Source organism: Falco cherrug, chromosome 2 (genome assembly GCF_023634085.1).
Source record: "Falco cherrug isolate bFalChe1 chromosome 2, bFalChe1.pri, whole genome shotgun sequence".
In the NCBI taxonomy this organism is placed as follows: Eukaryota; Metazoa; Chordata; class Aves; order Falconiformes; family Falconidae; genus Falco; species Falco cherrug.
Genome location: NC_073698.1, coordinates 56,091,564 through 56,110,333, shown reverse-complemented (window position 1 = coordinate 56,110,333; position 18,770 = coordinate 56,091,564). Strand labels below are relative to the sequence as shown.

Genomic DNA, 18,770 nt, shown 5'->3' with positions numbered 1-18,770 from the left:
TAACCGCCCGGGTCGGGGGCGGGGAGCGGCCGCAGCCCCGCCACCCCTCCGCGCCCGGCGGCGGGGAGCCGCGCACCGCCGGGCCGGGCCGGGCCGGGCCGCCGCGGAGCTGCAGCCTGAGGTGAGCGGGGGGCTCGCCCCGCGCCCCGGGGCCGGGCAGCCGCTGGGGCGCGGGGGGTGAGGGGAGGGAAGCGCGCGGCGGGGCCTCTCCTCAGGGGAAGGCGGCAGGGAGCGGGAGGGAGCGGGGCGGGAGCCTGAGGTTTCGGCTGGGAGATGGAGCCCAGCTTGGGCCTCCCGCAGGCCCGGCCCTGCTCGGGCGGCTCCCGCCGCACCCCGCCGTGCGCCCCGCTGCCCGCCCGCCGGGCCGGGGCCGGGCCTGGCCTGTGGGCACGGCCGGGGTGAAAAGCCGCTTCTCCCCTGTGCCGCCCACCCCGGGGGAGGGGGTGTCAGGGGGAGCCAGGCCTCCTCCGCCGTCCGCCACCCTACGGCGGTGCCACCCCCAGCGGAGGGGGCCCGGCGGGTGGGTGATAGCCCTGACCTGCATGGGCACAGCTCCAAGGATGGAGTAAATCTGACAGAAAGAAAGATGGAAAAGGTCTGTCTCAGCCTGTACGTACTGTTTCTGCCTCCATGGATATACCTGGGCAGCTTGTGCCTCCCCGCAGCTTCGTGATGCATCGCTGTGAGGTCACGTTCAGTTAAAGCAAGTTTAGCTGCAGCAGCATGAAACTCCATATGTATATTCCTGACTAAACACGTTGGCCGAGGAGAATAAGCATGGCCACGGGTTTGGTTTAACTTTGCAGTCTTTAATTTTTTTTTTTATTAAATCCATGCATCTGTGAGTTAAAGACCCTTGTTGCATGTGTGCTTTTTCAGGCTCCTTCTGCTTGACACAGAAATTGGTAGTTTGCATGTTTTCTTATGTGAAGAAGTTTCTCCTATGTCAAATAGATAGAGCATGTGCTAGGCTCAGATCTTTGGGAGATAAATTCTGTTATGTACAGCTTAACAGTTCCTTTGCCTAGGAAAAATATCCAAATACAAGTTTTCAAGGTGCTTTAAGGAATTTGAGGCATGAACATTTTGGACAGTAGTGGGTAGTTGAGCATTTTTTAAAAATCTAGCTGCTTACAAATAGAAGTGTATTTATACACTGTAAATGGAAGTGATTCTGCAATGTACTAGAAATAGCTTTAAAGGAGATTAGCAGTATATTTTCTTACTACTTAGGGAGTCAGAGCAGTGCAAAGTTCAGCAGTAAACCAGGCAGATCTATATGTGATATAAATAAAAAATGTTAAATAGATTTCTTTAAAGGTAGGAATTGCTGGAGGCCCTGTTCATGGACAACGGGGTGGCAAAAATGTCATCCTTGCAGGAGAAGATGGCAATGTTATGAACACCACACAGTATCTTTCTAAATTAAAAAAAAAAGTGGTAAGTGCTGGAAGAATGTGAATGAGGGATGTATGGAACCTCCGGCATTGCAGTAAAGCGTAGCCAGTAGACTTGAGGTTAAAGGTCCAAAAAGGAAGTTGTAGTGCTAAGTATTTTGGAAGATTGCCTTCCAGGGTGGCTTGAGCCAACAGGCAGGAGGGCCCACAGTACTGCGTTCATGTTTTTAACTTCCCAGTTCAAATGTCCATACATTGAAATTAATTTTGTAGATTAATGAAGCCTTGTGCTGGGCCTAGATATGTTCTTGGAAAGGTTGATTTCAAGCTTTTTATAAAAATGGGGAAGACAGAAGGGTGTAACTTTTCAGTATGCGGATAAAACAAGAGAGAAGTCCTCCTGGTTCTCTGTGGGTATGAAAAGAAATCTCCTCCTTCTTTGCCTTTGTGCAGGGGTAGATGTCAGTGTGAAGAATGGGAGAGGCTGATAAAGAGTTGGACCCTGGGTTGCTGAAGTGAGTGTCTGACCGTCACTGAGACTGATCTGGGTCTAGGTTTTGGTAGCTGAGCACTGGAGCAAATGCGTGGGTCTGTACTGTGAAGCAGAGGTGTATCCCATGGTCGTGGTTCTGGGATGCATGCTGGGTGCGTTGACTGCAAGGACGACACTTCTGCTGCAGGTGTTCAGTACCAGACCCTCATTTTTCCCAGGCAGAAGTCCATCTTTTTGGAGTGTGAGTTTGCTGTGTGCCCAGGTTTCCTTTAGGAGGAATGGCGATGCTCAGCCTGCTCACCTCCTGAGGCCGAGCCAGAGTGTTGCCAATGTCCATATGGAGAGCAGAGTTCATGGAGGGGCACCACAGAGCAGCTGTCCCTGTCCTTCAGGTGCTTCAAACACAGCATAACCAGCCGGTCAAAAGAGGCGACCGTCCTGCTGTATTCAGCACTGGCGCAGCCTCACCTTGAGTAGTGTCTGCAGTCCTGGGCCCCACAACTGAAGCAGGATGTTCATGTGAATGTGTCCAGAGGAGGGCAACAAAGCTGGTGCCAGGGCTGGAAGGCATGTCCTGTCAGGAGCAGCTGAGGACTTTGGGATTGTCTAGTTTGGAGAGGAGGAGGCCAAGTGGCGACCTCGTTGCTCTCTGCAGGTTCCCAGGAGGGGAAGTGGGGAGGGAGATGATGATCTCTTCTCCCTGGGATCCAGTGGTAAGACGTGTGGGAAGGGTTCAAATCTGCACCAGGGGAGGTTTAGACTGGACATCAGGAAGCATTCCTTTACCAAGAGGGTGGTCGATCACTGGAACAGGCCTCCTCGAGAGGTGGTCGATGCCCCAAGCCTGTCAGTGTTTAAGAGGCATTTGGACAATGCCCTTAATGACATGCTTTCACTTTCGGTCAGCCCTGAATCGGTCAGGCAGCTGGACTAGATGATCGCTGTACATCCAACTGAAATAGTCTGTTCTGTTCTATTCTGTTCAATCTATATCTGCTAAGATAGGGGAATTAAATTAGTCCAGGTGTATTTTTTTTTATATCAATTCTTATATGTGGGAAAAGCAAACAAGATTTTTGGTACAACCAATATAAAAACCTAGATAAACCTAAGAGCTTGTAATTTGTGAGACCTTGCATCAGTGCATGTAACGGCATTGTTGGTATTTGCATAGAAGTAGATGTATGTTGTGGTTAATGGTAGACATGTGACCATTTATATTGGAAAGGGTAATGTTAAAAGTGCAGATGAGACATGAGGTTCATTGCACGTTCCTAGGAGGTGAATGGAGGAAAATGTTAAAGGGAAGTCTGAGGGATGGGGAGAAGCTGAAAGGGGCAGAGGAGGGCTAGCAAGATGGTTAGGGTTACAGCACTACTTCTGCAAGAAGAGGTTGAGGGAGCTGGGCTTGTTTAGCGTGTGGAAGAGAAGGCAAAGGGGACACTCTAATAGTGGCCTACAGTTACTTAAGAATAGTTGCAAAAATATCAGAACCATGTTTTTCTTGGTAGTAGCAGATTCTCAATGAGATACTAGGGAAAATGTTTTCACGAAGAAGAGAGCACAGCCATACACCAGGTTGCCCAGAGAGGTCATGGACCATTCATTCATCTTAAATGCCAAACGTGATGTGAACTAGTGTTGGTGACAGCCCTGCATTGAAAGTTGGACTAGGTGATGATCACCAGAGATCCCTTGTGAACAACATTTATGTGACTCAGTGAACCATGATGTAGAGGAACCTGTGGAACGGAGTGTATGATTAAGTATACGTCGTGTGAATGTATGATTAAGTATATGTTGTGTGAATGTTCTTGGAGAGGTACATATCTAGGAGGGACTAGGGGGATGAGAAACTAGAGCATGTGTGGAAGGAACTGAAAAGTCAGGTAGGTATAAACATGGAATGTGACAGTAAGGCCGAGGTAGCATAGGGGACTGAAATATTAAGAAGTGTTAACAGGAACAGCAGGCTTTTGGAGGACAGTAGTAAGGATGAGCAAGGCTATAGGGTAATTTTGTGTGATGCAGGAGAGGGATGCTCCTGCCTGGGGACAGTGTTTGAAGTGACTGAGCAGGAGCAGGAAATGGGAACACTAAGCTGGGGCATACTGGGAATTGTGGTGAGACAGGGATATAGGCAGCAGGTGTTGGTTGCCTTGAAGAAAATTATTTGAGCATGGATGATGAAGTAGGCAATATACACAACCCACCAGGTGCTTCTTGGGGATGAAGTGTTTGGGATTGGTAGCATGAGGCAGGAATGATGGGCCTATGTGGTGAGGCTGTAGGGTTATGTGGTTGCAAGAGGAGGTCTGGTGGTACCAGGCAGAGGTGTGCTGGTGTGACGAGTGAGGAGAGTATGTGGAAGCAGCATGCAAAAGGTGTGTGACTGTGTTAGGGTGAGGGAGGTGCATGGAAGCACCTGGCAGGAGGCTGCTGTGCAGGCATTGGGAGGGTATGGAACTGCACTGAAGAGACTGCATGGAGCTACCAGCTGAGGCACATGAGAGTGCAGCAGCGTGAAGTCGATGTAGAGAGAAATGGCATACGTACCATGTGCTGATGGTGGGCAGGTGACAGGTGTCACCCCTTCGGGGAGGTGAGTAGGTGAGGCTGGAGAAGGGCATAGGACGGCACAGGGGTGGAGGCGTGTAACGTTGTCATAGAGTGTGAAAAGTTTATGAGTCAGGAGCAGCAGGGAGGAGGGACAGGGTGGTGGGTGGGGTGGCACGTCGATGCAGTGAAGTGAAATGTGTCTGTAGGGCGCCACGTAAGGGCTTCCTAGAAGTGAAAGGAATGTGGAGAGAGAAAACACGTGCTGTGTAGCTGTGGTAAGGGTCCGTGCAGGTAACGGTGTGGCTGAGGATACGTATGTGTTGGGTGTGAGTAGTGCGTGAAGATGGCACGCACGCGGGGTGTGCAGGGCAGGAGCAGCGCGGGGACCCGCGGGAGCAGGGTGGCGGCACGGCGCTGCCAGGAGAGCGCGCTGGCACCGCGGGATGGAGCGGGACGGGACGGGGAAGGGGACGGGGTTTGTGCCGGTCGCGGAGCCGAGCCCCCGCGGCGGGGCGGAGGGCGGCGGGGCGGGGGGCGGCGTGCCGGGCCCGGGGCGGGCGGGAGGCGGTGCGGCCGGGCCTGACACCCGCCTCCCACCCGCGCAGGCCGAGGCTGCTATAGCGACGCGGAGGACGCCGGCGCCGAGCGGAGCCCGAGGGACGGAGCTCGGCCATGGTGAGCGCCGGGAGGGCGGGCGGGGGGCGGGGTGGGTGCCGGCCCGGGCTGAGCTGTGTCTCTCTCCCCGCAGCCCTTCACCGAGCGCGCCTACTACCCGCCGGCGGCGGGGGGAGCCGGGGGCGGCGCGGGGCAGGCGCCGTTTCCCGCCTTCCAGTTCCGCGGCCGCCATGAGAGCCCGGACTGGCGGCGGCTGAGCGCCGTGGACGTGGGCCGGGTGTCGCGGGAGGGGGACGTGGCGGCCCTGCAGGAGCACCTGGAGCACGTCACCTTCTGCAGCGCCGAGCGGGAGCGCTGTCCCCACTGCCAGGGCCCCGCCGACCCGCTGCTGCTGAAGCTGCTGCGCCTGTCCCAGCTGTGCACCGAGTACCTGCTGCACTCCCAGGAGTACCTCAGCGCCCAGCTCGGCAGCCTGGAGCAGGCCCTGCGAGCGGCGCAGGCCCAGCGCGACCAGCTGGGCAAGGAGGTGGCCCATCACTCGCAGGAGATCAAGGGGCTCAAGGAGGAGTGCCGGCGGAGGAAGAAGATGATCAGCACCCAGCAGATGATGCTGGAGGCCCGAGCCAGCTACCACCAGGTGAGAGGAGAGGCCCTGGCAGCCCCGGCACACCCACACCTTGCCAGCTCCGAGCCGGTCTGGGGACAGGTGGCAGAACAGACCCGCTCTGCTGCGGTGCGGTCACCTGCGGGGTGGAAGGCTGGAGCTGAGGGACCGGTGACCTTAGGAAAAGGGAGTAGGGTGCTTCGCTTCCCGTCTGTGTTTCACAGACATTTGGGAGAGTGCCACATCATATTAACAAATCCTCTTTTTACTAATAATTGCTTTTTATTTTTGGATTCGCTTTTGATGCATCTGAAGTGTCACAAACACACGCATACAAAACCTGTGATAAATATGCTACTGCTTTCTGTTGCTGTCTTTCCTTGTCAATCAACGACTTGGTCAGAAAACACACAGGGCAAGCACATCAAAACTTTCCTGCAGTAATGTTCTCCAGGCACCAAGTTGCTGCTTGTGTGCATGACTCAGAAGTGACTCAGGCATGATGTTAAAGAGCCCCAGTGAGGTAGCTCATCTTTAACTCCACAACAATCTGTTCCTTAAGGTTCTTCCTTAAGAGCCTTAGTACGTTGCTGTTCTGACTCTGTGTCACGGCACTCATTTTTTGAGGGAGAGGTTTTTGTGTTCTGGGTGTAATAGTATGATTTAAATATTTTTCAGCTTCAGCATTTTTCAGCAGGTTTCAGGAATGCAGATTGCATCTTCAGTTGTAGTCTGAAGTCTGGAGAGTACACTGGACACAGACTTGACATGATTTCAGGCTAGCTCTTTGTACCTATATGTTTGCAGTTATAGTTTTCTTTTTATTTTTTTTTTAATTCTTGGGATACTAGCAATCCTGATTGTTGAAATTCTCCTTAACAGTGGAATAGTTGCAGTACAGAACCAATGCAAGTTTTCTTAAGAACGTACAATCTTATCCCATGGTATGATACCAATTTCAGCAGGCTGGCAAAGTTTAGTTTTTTAAGACATCAGCTAAGTTGATTCAAGTGTTTCTGTAAGGGAAAAAATACTTCATGCTCCAAGAGCAGAGCTATACATACGGTAGATTTCATGGGAACCTTGTTTCAGTGCATTTGAGTGTTAGTCTTAAGGCCAAGCTGCTGATGTGGTATAATTTTAAAAAGCCTTTAGGCAACTTAAAGAACAGTTTGTCCTGTGTTGCAAAAGAAAACTATTTGCATGCATCATTTTATGTGTAAACCTAAATAATTCTCAGACTGTGATTGTCAGCTAGGTATTACCAAATACTACTGTAAAATGGTACTAGTGCCTACAGGTCATAAATTTAATACTTGCTGGTCAATACCTTCATCAGAGTAATACAAATTTAATTTTATACAATCATTTTTCACTTTTTTTGATACTTTGTTCAGAAACTTTATATCCTCATTCATGATGTAGGTTGAAAGCGCACATTGTGTCTAACACTGTGAAAAGTAGTTGCAAGAATAATGTTACATAATTCAAAACCTAAATATTCCCTGTGTTAGTCCTGTCTCCTGCAGTAAGAGCTTTCTTTCACTACTAACAAGTCAAACTGACGTGAAGTTTGTGCTTGAATGGATAACATTATTTCACAGCCAATTTAATTCCATAAATCATGTGCAATCTGTTGCACTGGAAGCTCCCTCTTGGTTGGCAGTAATGCTTTGCTGCCATACTATATCTCTACTTTGGTTTTATGTTAGCACCTTTTTTTATGTTTGTACAACAAAATTCGTCTCAATAATTAATGGCTTTAGTGTTTGCTCAAAGATGTATTTAATAGGATACCTGACTCTCAGTGGCAGTATTTTAAATATTAGATGAAGTCTGGGAATTTGATTACGGTGAGAAGATCTTGAATCTGTTAAGTCAATCTCTTACAGTCATATCACACTGATAAGGGAAGAGGACTCAGCTGAGTATTTGTGGTTTGCTAAAATATATTTATGGGGAAAAAAAGTATGAGAGAGGTGAAGAGCAGCGCTGCCTAAAGCGATTAGGGGTTCTGATTCATAATCATACCAGTATGTTGTAAAATCTGTAGGTGTAGCTTCTGTCCTTGTACTACCCATCTCTTTTTACTATTCTGAACATTAGTGGAATGTACTTTGAACATGAAAAAATTGCCTGAAAATATGATTTTAAATTGAAAATCAAAACTAATAAGTAAATTATAGGCATGGTAATTGAAATGGCTTTACGCTTTGGAAGGATGCTAGGTAGCATACTAATGTGTGTATGTACTTCTTGCAAAATTGTGTACTGTTACCTTATTCTGGTTGAAATGTCTGTGCTTTTTACATATCTATGGTCTTTCTAATACTGTCATCTTACAACTGACATTTATTGTTTCTTCCTAGCTGTGTGGTGCTGTCCTTTCCTGTGATACAAGAATCTTAATACCTGACCTACTAGTTGGCTGGAGTCAGTGTGTATTTTGCTGAATAGTGTTGTCTTACTTTTCCCTTATAGTTCTCTACCTACCTATATTCATCTCTAATCTGTGGTTTATATCTGAATTTGAACTTGCTTGGCTGGAGTCTTTTGTTCAGAGTTTGTACACTGCCTAGCACAGTGAGATTCTTGCCCGTGACCATCACTGAAAGACCTTACATAACACAAATATATTAATAACTTAGCAGAAATCTGGTATCATGAAAATTTTAGTCATTATTCTTGTGAGATGGAATTTATTAAAGTTACCTTCTTTTGAGGTATGGATAAGATGTAACCTGTTAAAAACCGTAACAACTATACTTACCAAACAGATGTTACTAATAATAACTAAAATATTTTTATCTGGTTTTTGTAGTGTCAGTTTTGTGAAAAGGCTTTTATGAACTATTCCTTTTTACAAAGTCACATGCAAAGGCGTCATCCAGAAGAATCTCAGATGGGTATGTACTTTAATGTTATAAAAAATATTAAGGTAAACAGTTTAGAAAAGTGTAAATATAGTGAGAATGTGCAGTCCATGATTTTGTGTAACTGGGAAGAATGATTTTCATGTTCCATTTTTAAGTGGCAGATACCAATTTGTGTGAATGCAAGGAACACTGACTGACAAAATGTGTTGGGCACCCTATATTTCAGTCTCTGGAAGATAATTAACAAAAAATTGTATGCCATATTTACAGTACCTTTTCAAACTAGTGATCCCGCTGAGTACTTTAGTCTGTAGCAGAGTTCTGAGCACAGTTTCTCTTTAGGCATGCATGTTAGGAAGGTGTGGGTTAAATGAACAAGTTGTGCTAAGGAAAATTCATTTTGTGGGTATGTATGAATTACCAGTACAGAAATAATCCAGCTCACCTGAAATCAGTTTGAATAGAATTAGGCTTTCCTGAACTAAATTGACTGTAAAATATAGTAAGAAAAATAAACTGTCAAGATTACTCTTGACTTCATGTATCTATCATAATCTTGCTATACCGCTAATTTACGTACTTTTGTCTCTCTTCATTGAAAAAGGTTTAGTTTGAAAAACAAGGCTCTCAAAATTTGTTTCACCCATCTCTTAAAGTCTCTCCTTCCTGTTAGGCTGCATGCTTGTGATTTATTGGTAAAGACTAACGAGTATTGACAAATGGCAGTGATAAGAAATGAGTCAGGTAAAAAGAGCATTTGGGAGGAGAAAGAGTGGGAAGAATCCAGCAAAGTCTGAACTGTAGCTTGTCAGGCAAATAAACAGCAGGAACAGTGAGAGGGGTCTGAGGAAGCATTCATATTTTGGAATAAGAAAGAAGCTCCTGTGCACTTTACAGTTGATTAAAATCATAGTGGAAGATGCTGCAGAAACAGCTAAACTAATCATGCAAAGAATTAGTCTGAAATGGCTGTATGAGGGAAATACTCCATGCAGTTATTTCTGAAATAATATTCTGCATTGTGCTCAGATTCCCAGGTGATGGGCTGGTAAATCCTTCGTAAATTGATAAAATGTTTCAACGTTAAAGATTGTTAGCATTTTTGCATATTTTAACGTGGGTTTTTTTACAGTGACATTCCCCTGACTCATTCCAGGTAAATAATGAGTTGTATTCCAAATGGACTCCTTACAAAAGTTATGTAGAATAAATTAAACCTAACAGAATTGCATAATGGAGTTTCACTTTGTCCTTCATACATCCTTTTTTGAGCCTGTGCTGCTTAGATTCATTTGAAATTAGATTATAGAATACTTTTTGTCGTAAATATTTCATAAACTATTTCACATGTCAGTAATACTGGTATTTTTCAGTCTTTGGGGATAAGTTAGCAGTCCAGAGAACATACGTATTTAAAAGTATCTTTAGAGAATCATTGTAGTGTGAGGGTAAGTGGTCTAAGAGAGTCACACTTCATGAAGATGTTACTGAAACACTATAGAAATGCATTTGCAGTAACTATCATATTTCCAGAAATTACAACAAATGTTTTTTCTGTCTGTGTTTGTTTCAAACAGAACAGAAGAGGCAAGCAAAGACGGACAAATTGCAGGATGAGATTGATAAATTGAAGGAACAGTTGCAGCTGACAAAGTCCCAGTTAGAGGCTGAACAACAGGCTAATATGGCCAGGTTTTCTAAGGTAATACGTGCTAAGTAATGTGAACGTCTCAAAAGAATTAGTACTTTGGAATGTGTTCCCTCTTTTGTAACTGGAACAGGACAAAAATGCATCTACAGCTTGCCTGTCCATCAGCGATGGTGCTTGGGCATTAGAGCATAGCGCTCCCTTGCCTCCCATAATACTGAACATCCACTTTCTCCTTACTTTTGTTTTAGACATAATTGAAAAGAATGCTTGAGATGACACTTTGTTAGCACTTGCCAGTCCATAAGATGTGGTCTGTTATTGAAGCAGATAAAATTGTGTCACTGTGGTGAAATACAAGCTATTTTTGACATAATGATATTTTGTGATGATTGTTTCTTAGATATGGCTATGATTTTACATGTGGCTTTATAAACTGAGTAGGATTTATTCTTTCCTGTGGAGGACTTTACTGTCTAACAGGAGTAAAGCAGTTCAAGGAAGAGAGACTGAGAAAAACCAAAACAGTCTAGGTCTTGCATGTTGGTCTTTAGGTGCTTAGGGTTTGGGCTGACCAGAGAGCAAAAGCAGAAAGTAGTCTTAACTGTTTCTATGTGAATAAAAAGACTTTAGAGCAGAATACTTTAAAAGCAGTAATCATCTGTTTGTAATCACATGGAAGGCTTTGTTTAGGATGATACTGAATCTTGTAAGTATGCTGTTTAATTTATTATTTTTTTTAAAGCTTGATAATTTCAGATAATCTCACAGTTTTCATTTCTGTTTAAGTAAATGCAATCAGATAATTATAGAAATAGGGATGGAAATTTTTTTAATAGGAGAGGGTCTTTGCACTTCAATTTGAGGAGCACATTTTTGGCATAAGGGACAAGATAGTTCACATGATTGAATTAAACACTGATCTTTATATTGCAGTTGCAGTTTGCTGTGTATCACATTGAAAAGCAGTGTTTTGTGCTTGTTAACATAACGTGTGACAACCTTCCTTCCTCCAATATTCAGAACTTATAAATGGCTTTCCTAGTGGAGTTGGAGGACCTTCAAACAAAACCAACCATTACCTTTTGGAAGAAACACTACATTTTGAATTTAAAGGGAATAAATAAAACATGGCTATCATTAATTTTCTTCCTTGTTTTCAGAGGAAAGACTGATCTTCTGTAAGACACAGTGTTTCTTTCCCTGAGCACAGCTTCAGACTTTCCTTTCTTCAGTCCTCTTGTTCCCCTTTTCTCAGGACCATTCAATTTCCTGGGTTTTTTTCCATTTTCAAAAGTAATGCATGACCAAATGAAGAGTGTGCGTAGAGTTTCACTTAGGAGTGCAAGCACTGGCAGAATAACGGGCTTTGGCCCTGCGTGAACATGTGCTAGGTATTGTACTCATTCATCTGTACCTTATTTTTGGGAGTACATCTATAACATACTTCTGCCCTTTAAGCATTATTTTTCCTACGAGATGGAACTTGGAGCAGTCATAACAGTGCAGTGTAGACTTTTTGTGCCTTAGGGGCCTATTTTGAAGTCACTTGTCGAAGCTGAGTCTCCTAACTACAAGGGGACTGCCTGAAATGTCCTGAAGCTGCAGCCTGCAGTGTTACACAACAAGAAGCTTTCAAAGCTTCTGTGTTTTTCTGGGATGTCAGGGAAGATAGAAATGTGAAGCATGACTGGTTGCAGTTTGTCTGCCATGACTGACATCCACTGTCAATTCAGGTATTGTTATGTATTGGTATCTTTTGACTGAAAGAGTGGAAGATCTTTCACCTGTGCTTTTTGTTAGGAGAACCACTGCTGTAGGGAACGTGGATAAAAACTGTCATGCTTCGCATTCTTGGTTCCTTCTGCTCCTTTGAGGTGAAATGATACGGAAGATCCCATTCTTTGTAAATGTACAATGATTGTTTGTTGTAGTTGGAGAACAAATTCAGAGTGAATGCTGTGGTGGAAAGAGGTAGGGGTTGCCTAAAAAGTGTGTCTATTCTGGGCAGTGAAATGCAGGACTTTCAACAAGTTGAGGACTACACAAAAATGACTGACTAGGTAATGGAATGGTAAAAGGAATTTTAACATAAAATCGAGTAAAAAAGATAATTCTAAATTCATCTACAAAATGGCGCGTTCTGAGCTGAGTGTTATTACTGAAGAAGGGTGAGATCTTAAGGTTGTGATACATACTTCCAGGGAAGTGTAGACACTGGCTAGTAGCAGCCAGCAAAGAAAACCAAGTATTACAAATTATTCTGAAAAATCACTAAGCAAGCCACAGCCTAAATACTGTGTGTAGGTCTGGTCCCTTCATCTCAAAAAGGATGTGATAGAATTATTAAAGTTACGAAGATGGGCTACAGAGGTGATCAGTCATTATTTAGAATGACTGAGCATGCTAAGAATTGTCAGTCTGAAAAAGACAACAGCTTGGTGGAGATGGAGGGTGAGATAATGATGTCTGCGAAGTCATGAGTTTACATAGAGTGAATAGGTATCAATGATTCACTCTCTTTTTTCGGTTCAGGACTTAGCATCCATCAAATGAACCTAGCAGGAGCCAGATTCAGATGAGAAAAAAAGTACTTGGCTCTTCCTGCAGCTTGTGGAGCTCGCTGGCAAAAGATGTTGCAGTTGTTAAAAGCTGATGCAGCCACAAGGGATGACTGCAAAAGTATATGAGGATAAATGTATGGAAGGTTACTAAGTTTGCCAAACTATATCAGGCTGAGGAGGTCCTCTGAGCTGAAAACAGTTGGCAGCTTGGAGATTACGAAGGAGAACACACATGTTTGCTTGCCCTGATATTACCCTTTCTCACCTATGTGCTTATGGCCTCTGTGAGAAACAGGATGCTGAACTAGATGGATCTTTGATATGACCAAATAAGGTCATTCATGTGTTAGTCAATGAAAAATGATGAATGACCAAAACTTCTTGAGGTGTACTTGTTTTGCTAACAAAATGTATAGTTTGCTACTCACAGTTCTTCAGAAACTGGTGGGGTTTATGTTTTTTGATGTCATGGTATTTTCCATTGAAAGTGACTGCTTCCCACACGTAGTTTGGGTACTAGAAGTACTATTGCATGTGGGGAAAAATAACAAATAAAGTTTTTAAAATAATTTCAGGAATGCGAACAGCAAAAATCAAAAGAAGAAGAAATTCTACAATCATTTCATAAATGGAAAGAGGATGAAAAAGAGAAATTAGCCGATAAAATAGAGAAAGTGAAAGAGATGTTTATGAAAGAACTTAAGGAGTTATCTTCAAGAAATTCAACATTAGAAAATGTAAGTGATTTATATTTTCCAACATTTTAAAGCATGAATCCCTTACAATATATGGCAGTGAACTTCACGTATTTGAAATGTGATGTAGTTATCGTAGAGGTTGTCTTACAAAACTCAAAAAATAATGGTTGAATGCTAGCCATAATTGTATCTTTTTATACTGGTACTTTATTAACATAATTTCAGTTCTTTTTTAATAGCATAGTCTTGGATGAATGAATTATGCATTCAGTAACTGTCTTTTTTTTTTTCTCCTTCTCAACATTTGAATGCCTGTTTATAGATTAGTAGATACTGTTATTGCTGACTATTGGGTATCCTTATATTAATATTCTCATAACTGGCACGGAGGGGACTAACCTCTGCATTATAGTCCTGACAGTAGAACTGCATGTGTTTTCAATATGTGCTTTGGAAATGCTTTTCAGAGTTTTCACTAGAAAGAGAATTGTAAAAGTGTAGGTGGGTCAGAAAACAAGTATGCACAGCATTACCAGAGCAGCTTATATTTTGTAGCTGCTAGGTCCTGTGCACATTTGCAAGACATATTTTTGCTACATGTATATATTAATTACATGAAATTTGATAAATGCTGAACTCATGAGAAATGTGAAATACTTCAAATGTATCTGATGCAGTCTCTGGATAGTTATGTTTACAGTACATTTTGTATTAAATGACAGTTAACAAAATCTCTATACACGTTCTTAATTTCCCTCCGCTCATCCTTTTAGCAATTGTTAGAATTACAAAAGTCCAATATGCAACAAAAATCCAATCTAGGGACGCTGAAAGACAGCCAAGAATTTACAGAAGAGAAGCCTCAGAGTTCTCAGGATTATCACAGTGTGCTTAAGCTTCTTGAAAAACAGGTAACATTGTAACTTAATGTATTGCTTTTGATAGACTATTGGTCTTTTTATTTTTGTACATCTCTGAGTAGGATTTTAAATCCATAAATAAAATTCTCATCCCTCTCAATGCCTAAAATAGCTGTTTTTAAAGATTTACTAGTATTTAGTACAATCTTTATAACAGAAATCAAGGAATTATTTCCCTTATTCTTTAGAAATCAATTAATTGTTATTTATTTATTGATATCTAGCTTTACCAGATACTGTTGCAGTTCAGTTGCAGAAGGCTCTGATAAACCATTTATGTCTGCTGATCTCTGAGGCCACTTATGGAAAAATTGGAATTTTCTATTTTCCAAAATGAAAAAAAAGTTAACTTTCTGACAGGATTTGTCAGCCTGTGGCTTTTGAGCCGTATGAAGCACTTGAGCTTGTCAGATGCAACTTCTGTACTAGGACTGTGTCATCTGACCAGCACAGATGCTTGTGCTAGTTCAAATCTGTTGGACAATCCGAAGTCCCACCTGCAGGAAAGATTGAGCTAGGAAGGACCACTGAGGCCAAGGTCCTTGCGTTGCTCTGAGACTCACTTGCATGTCTAGGTTGTTCCTCTAAAAAAAATGAGTTGTGAGGCCTTTGGAAATACCTGCAAACCTTTTTACTCTCCTCTCTCTTTTTTTGTTTTGTATTTTGTGGGTTTTGTTTTTACACTTTGAGACACACATTATATATTTTGTGGTTCTTGGGGTGTGAAGATCTTTGCATGCTGCTGGTATCACCTAGAAGTTTGGTCACATCTGCTCAAAGATGTGGAAAATTTAGTTTTACTTTATGGTTTTTTTATTTCATCAAAGAAAATTCAGTTCACTCTCAAACTCATATATTAGTACTGGTTTTTTTATCATCATTACACAAAATAAATTGTTAATGAGTGCTTGAAATGACATTATTTTGGGGGGAAAAAACCTGCTCTTACTACTGTTATTGTTAATACACAGAGATATATCAAAATACTTGTGTATTTCTAACTCACAGTCACTATATATACAAATCAAGGAACAAAAATATAGCTTCTAGAGTGATTGGTAAGAAAACCATACTTGGATGTATGAAACTTGCTAATAACTGTTCTAGGTCTTAAGTATGGGGTTACACATGTTTCATATCATCAATAATCTTTTCAGCGTTTATGCTTTTTTAGAAAAATAAAGCTGCATATATTTAACTAAATGCTAATATGTTATTAACAAGAAATAAAGCTGCATATATCAAACTAAATGTTAATGTGTTGTAAACAGGAATTAGTATTGCTTTCTTCTATGCAGGAAAGTAAGTGGACATCTAGAATACAAGCCCTTCATCATGACCATGAGACAGAAAAGTCCCTGGTAAGAGGCACAGCAAACCACTTAAACTAAAAGGAGACATTTTTTTCCTTGTGTTCGTACCCTTTCAGTAGTTCTTGATGTGCTATAATACATCTGTTGGATTAGAAAGCCTAGATATCAAGAGTTTATAAGAGTGTTTCCTCTTAGATGTATTTATTGTCTCTGTATTTCTGATATGCTAGGATCTTGATGTTTCAGTTAAGGCCAAGGCTGAAACAGAATTTGTCATTTAAGAATCTGACAGACACCCGAAACTGCATCTTTCTTTTGAGAGTTTACAACTAATTCTGTGAGCACTGTATTACGCAGTGTTTTCTGTATTACTTGGATATGCTGGATAGTTGAGATATAACTTTACCAACATGTAGCTTTCATCTACCTTGTACCTTCTGTTACCATGGACCTATGGCATATGTCTCAATCTTTTTATCTCTTTTCTGTCACTTCTCTGCTGCTTTTTCTGTTGTAGCTTTCTAACGCAGAATCTGTTCAGCTTTTCCAGGGAAAAAACACCATGGCATTTTATTTTGCATCAGTTTATATATTTTACTATACAAAGCTTTATTCCTCAGATTTTTTTTTTGTGTCTGCATTTCTTTTTAATCTCTTTCCTGCTTTGTTTCTCTTGCTTCTTTTCCTTTCATTTTCCTTTCATCTGCGTGACCATGTAAGAACTGAGCAGATCATAGTGGTCTGACCAATGCTTCTCCTCCTCTGGCAAGAAAGCAGTGGGGAGGAACCATGGAACATTCCCCCAAAAGGATGTAGTTAATGATACACGCACATACAATGCAAGAATAGAATAAGGGAGGAGTAATGTAAGTATTACTTTTGGGATAATGCTCCTAAAATATTGTTCCCTTTCTTCTACATTCAGAGCTAACTAACATATTAGGTTCATCATGCAAATTCATACCTCATCTCCTTAAAATATCATTATTTGGCGCTGTTTATAACCAAAACATTTTTATAGAGTTGTATGCTTTTATTTGTAGGCAATCTCAGCAATGTGTTTGTATGTCCCTTTCTTTGTATTGAGATTTAGGTAGTCTTCGTGGTGTAAATAAAAAGTGATTTAAGCATGACGCTTGTTTAAACTTAGAGTATTAAAATGTTTTATATACTGTTAATGTGAAGTTACTTTTCTTCTTGCTTTCTAGCTACTGTCACAGATTGATAAGCTTAAATCATCAGTGAGAGAAGACCTGAATAAAAATAATACATTTTACAAGAGGAGGATAGAAGAATTGGGACAGAGGCTTCAGGAGCAGAATGATCTGATTATTACTCAGAAGAAGCAGGTCTGTTTTGTGAAACACTGTGTTTCAGAGAGCATAGGACACAGAAACATTTTACTAGCAATTGGTCTGTGATACATCTATGGTTGCATATTGAATATTCCCAATTTGTAGTATTTTGGTTACACTTTAAAAACTATGTTGATAAATTACAGACCTGGAGAAGAGATACAGGAATATAAACCATGAATTAAAACACAATTAGAAGGAAAGGCTTAAAAAACCCAAATGTTTTTAATAAGTTCAACACAGAGTTAAAGTATTAATAGGTCGCAGTCACCAAAAAATGTCTACAGATGAAAAATTTCTGATGGTGAACGGGATTTAATCTGCCACAAAATAATCATAATGAGACGTAGTGTATATGATGAAAGTAATACTTTATTTTTAGTGGGAAAAGTCATGTATCATATTTAGTATTGTGAAAATTAATTGAATTATTACCATACGAAATTTAACAAGAATAAGTGCCCAGTTCTCCACTTGGGATGAGGTAATCCTGTTTACACGTACAAACTGGGGGACGAGGTTAGAGCGTAGCCCGGTGGGAAGAGGTGTGGGCGTTTGGCTTAATGTCATTAAAAATTAAAAAAGCAAATAAGTTGAGTGAGCCAGCAGTGTGCCCTGGCAGCCAGAAGGGCCAGCTGTGTCCTGGGATGCATCAGGCACAGCATAGCTAGCCTGTCGAGGGGGTTGATCTGCACTGCGCTGGCGTGGCTCCACCCCAAGTACTGTGTGCCTCGGTACAAGATGGCCATCAAACATTAGAGTGTGTCCAGAGGAGGGCGACAAGGCTTAGGAGTAGCAGCTGAGATCACTTGGCTTGTTCAGCTTGGAGAAGAGAAGGCTGAGCTGACCTCATCGAAGTCACAGCTTCCTCAAGGGGGGCACTGGAAGGGGAGGTGCTGATCTCCTCCCTCTGGTGTCCAATGACAGGAAATGGAATGAAGCTGTGTCAAGTTCACATGGGATCTTAGGAAAAGATTCTTCATCGAGAGGGTGGTCGGTCTCTGGAACAGCCTCCCCAGGTCATGGCACCAAGCCTGTCAAGAGTTCAAGGAGCATCTGGGTGACACTCTTAGTCGTATGGTTTACTTTTAGGTAGTCCTGCAAGGAGCAGGGACTTGGACTCCATGATCCTAGGGGTCCCTTCCAACCTGAAATAGTGTATGCTTCTGTGAAATTGTTTGTTTGGAATTTAATTGTTTTTTCTTTAAAATATGCTTCTGTTCAAAAATAACTATAGATTTTTTTGAGGTGAAGGGTGGGTGAAGATCTGGGTGGTCTGCAGTTTACACTACGGCGTGATTACATTGTCCTTAGAACCTATTGCTCTTTTACAGAATGCATTCTTTACAAACCAACGCCTGATTTTACACATTTTTCTTGAGATTAATGTTAAACCTTTACTTAAGTGCTTAAAGAACTGGAAAGACAAATAATAGTTTTTACATCTCCACCTTAACAAATTCAATAGCTAGAGCAATAGAGGACTTAATCCTAGACAGATTTCTTACAGTAAGGTCACCTTTTAAAACAGAACAGTATGGTGACAGACGTGAAGTGGATTTGGAGGGATCTGAGTCTGGTGTTCGTGAAGTATAGTTGTGAAGATCTGTGTTCTCAGTCTGTGGAAACTGGAAGGGCTTGAGAAATAGCTAACACTTTTGTAGAATCTGAACTGGATGGGCAGTGAATTGAGGCACTACTGGCTGTAGCAAAACTGATAAATGAAAG

General features: G+C 42.3%; 1 protein-coding gene across 1 annotated transcript in view; it reads left to right on the top strand.

Annotated features, from left to right (window-relative positions):
- Positions 1 to 18,770, top strand: part of DZIP1 (DAZ interacting zinc finger protein 1) — a 40,558-nt gene continuing 21,788 nt past the window's right edge. Inside the window, exons 1-9 of the mRNA XM_055702961.1 lie at positions 1 to 121; positions 5,055 to 5,124; positions 5,198 to 5,701; positions 8,490 to 8,574; positions 10,122 to 10,246; positions 13,332 to 13,493; positions 14,228 to 14,365; positions 15,673 to 15,735; positions 16,896 to 17,036. Coding sequence (XP_055558936.1) covers positions 5,122 to 5,124; positions 5,198 to 5,701; positions 8,490 to 8,574; positions 10,122 to 10,246; positions 13,332 to 13,493; positions 14,228 to 14,365; positions 15,673 to 15,735; positions 16,896 to 17,036 — 1,221 coding nt within the window. The 5' untranslated portion in view covers positions 1 to 121; positions 5,055 to 5,121. The remainder of the gene's footprint in view (positions 122 to 5,054; positions 5,125 to 5,197; positions 5,702 to 8,489; positions 8,575 to 10,121; positions 10,247 to 13,331; positions 13,494 to 14,227; positions 14,366 to 15,672; positions 15,736 to 16,895; positions 17,037 to 18,770) is intronic.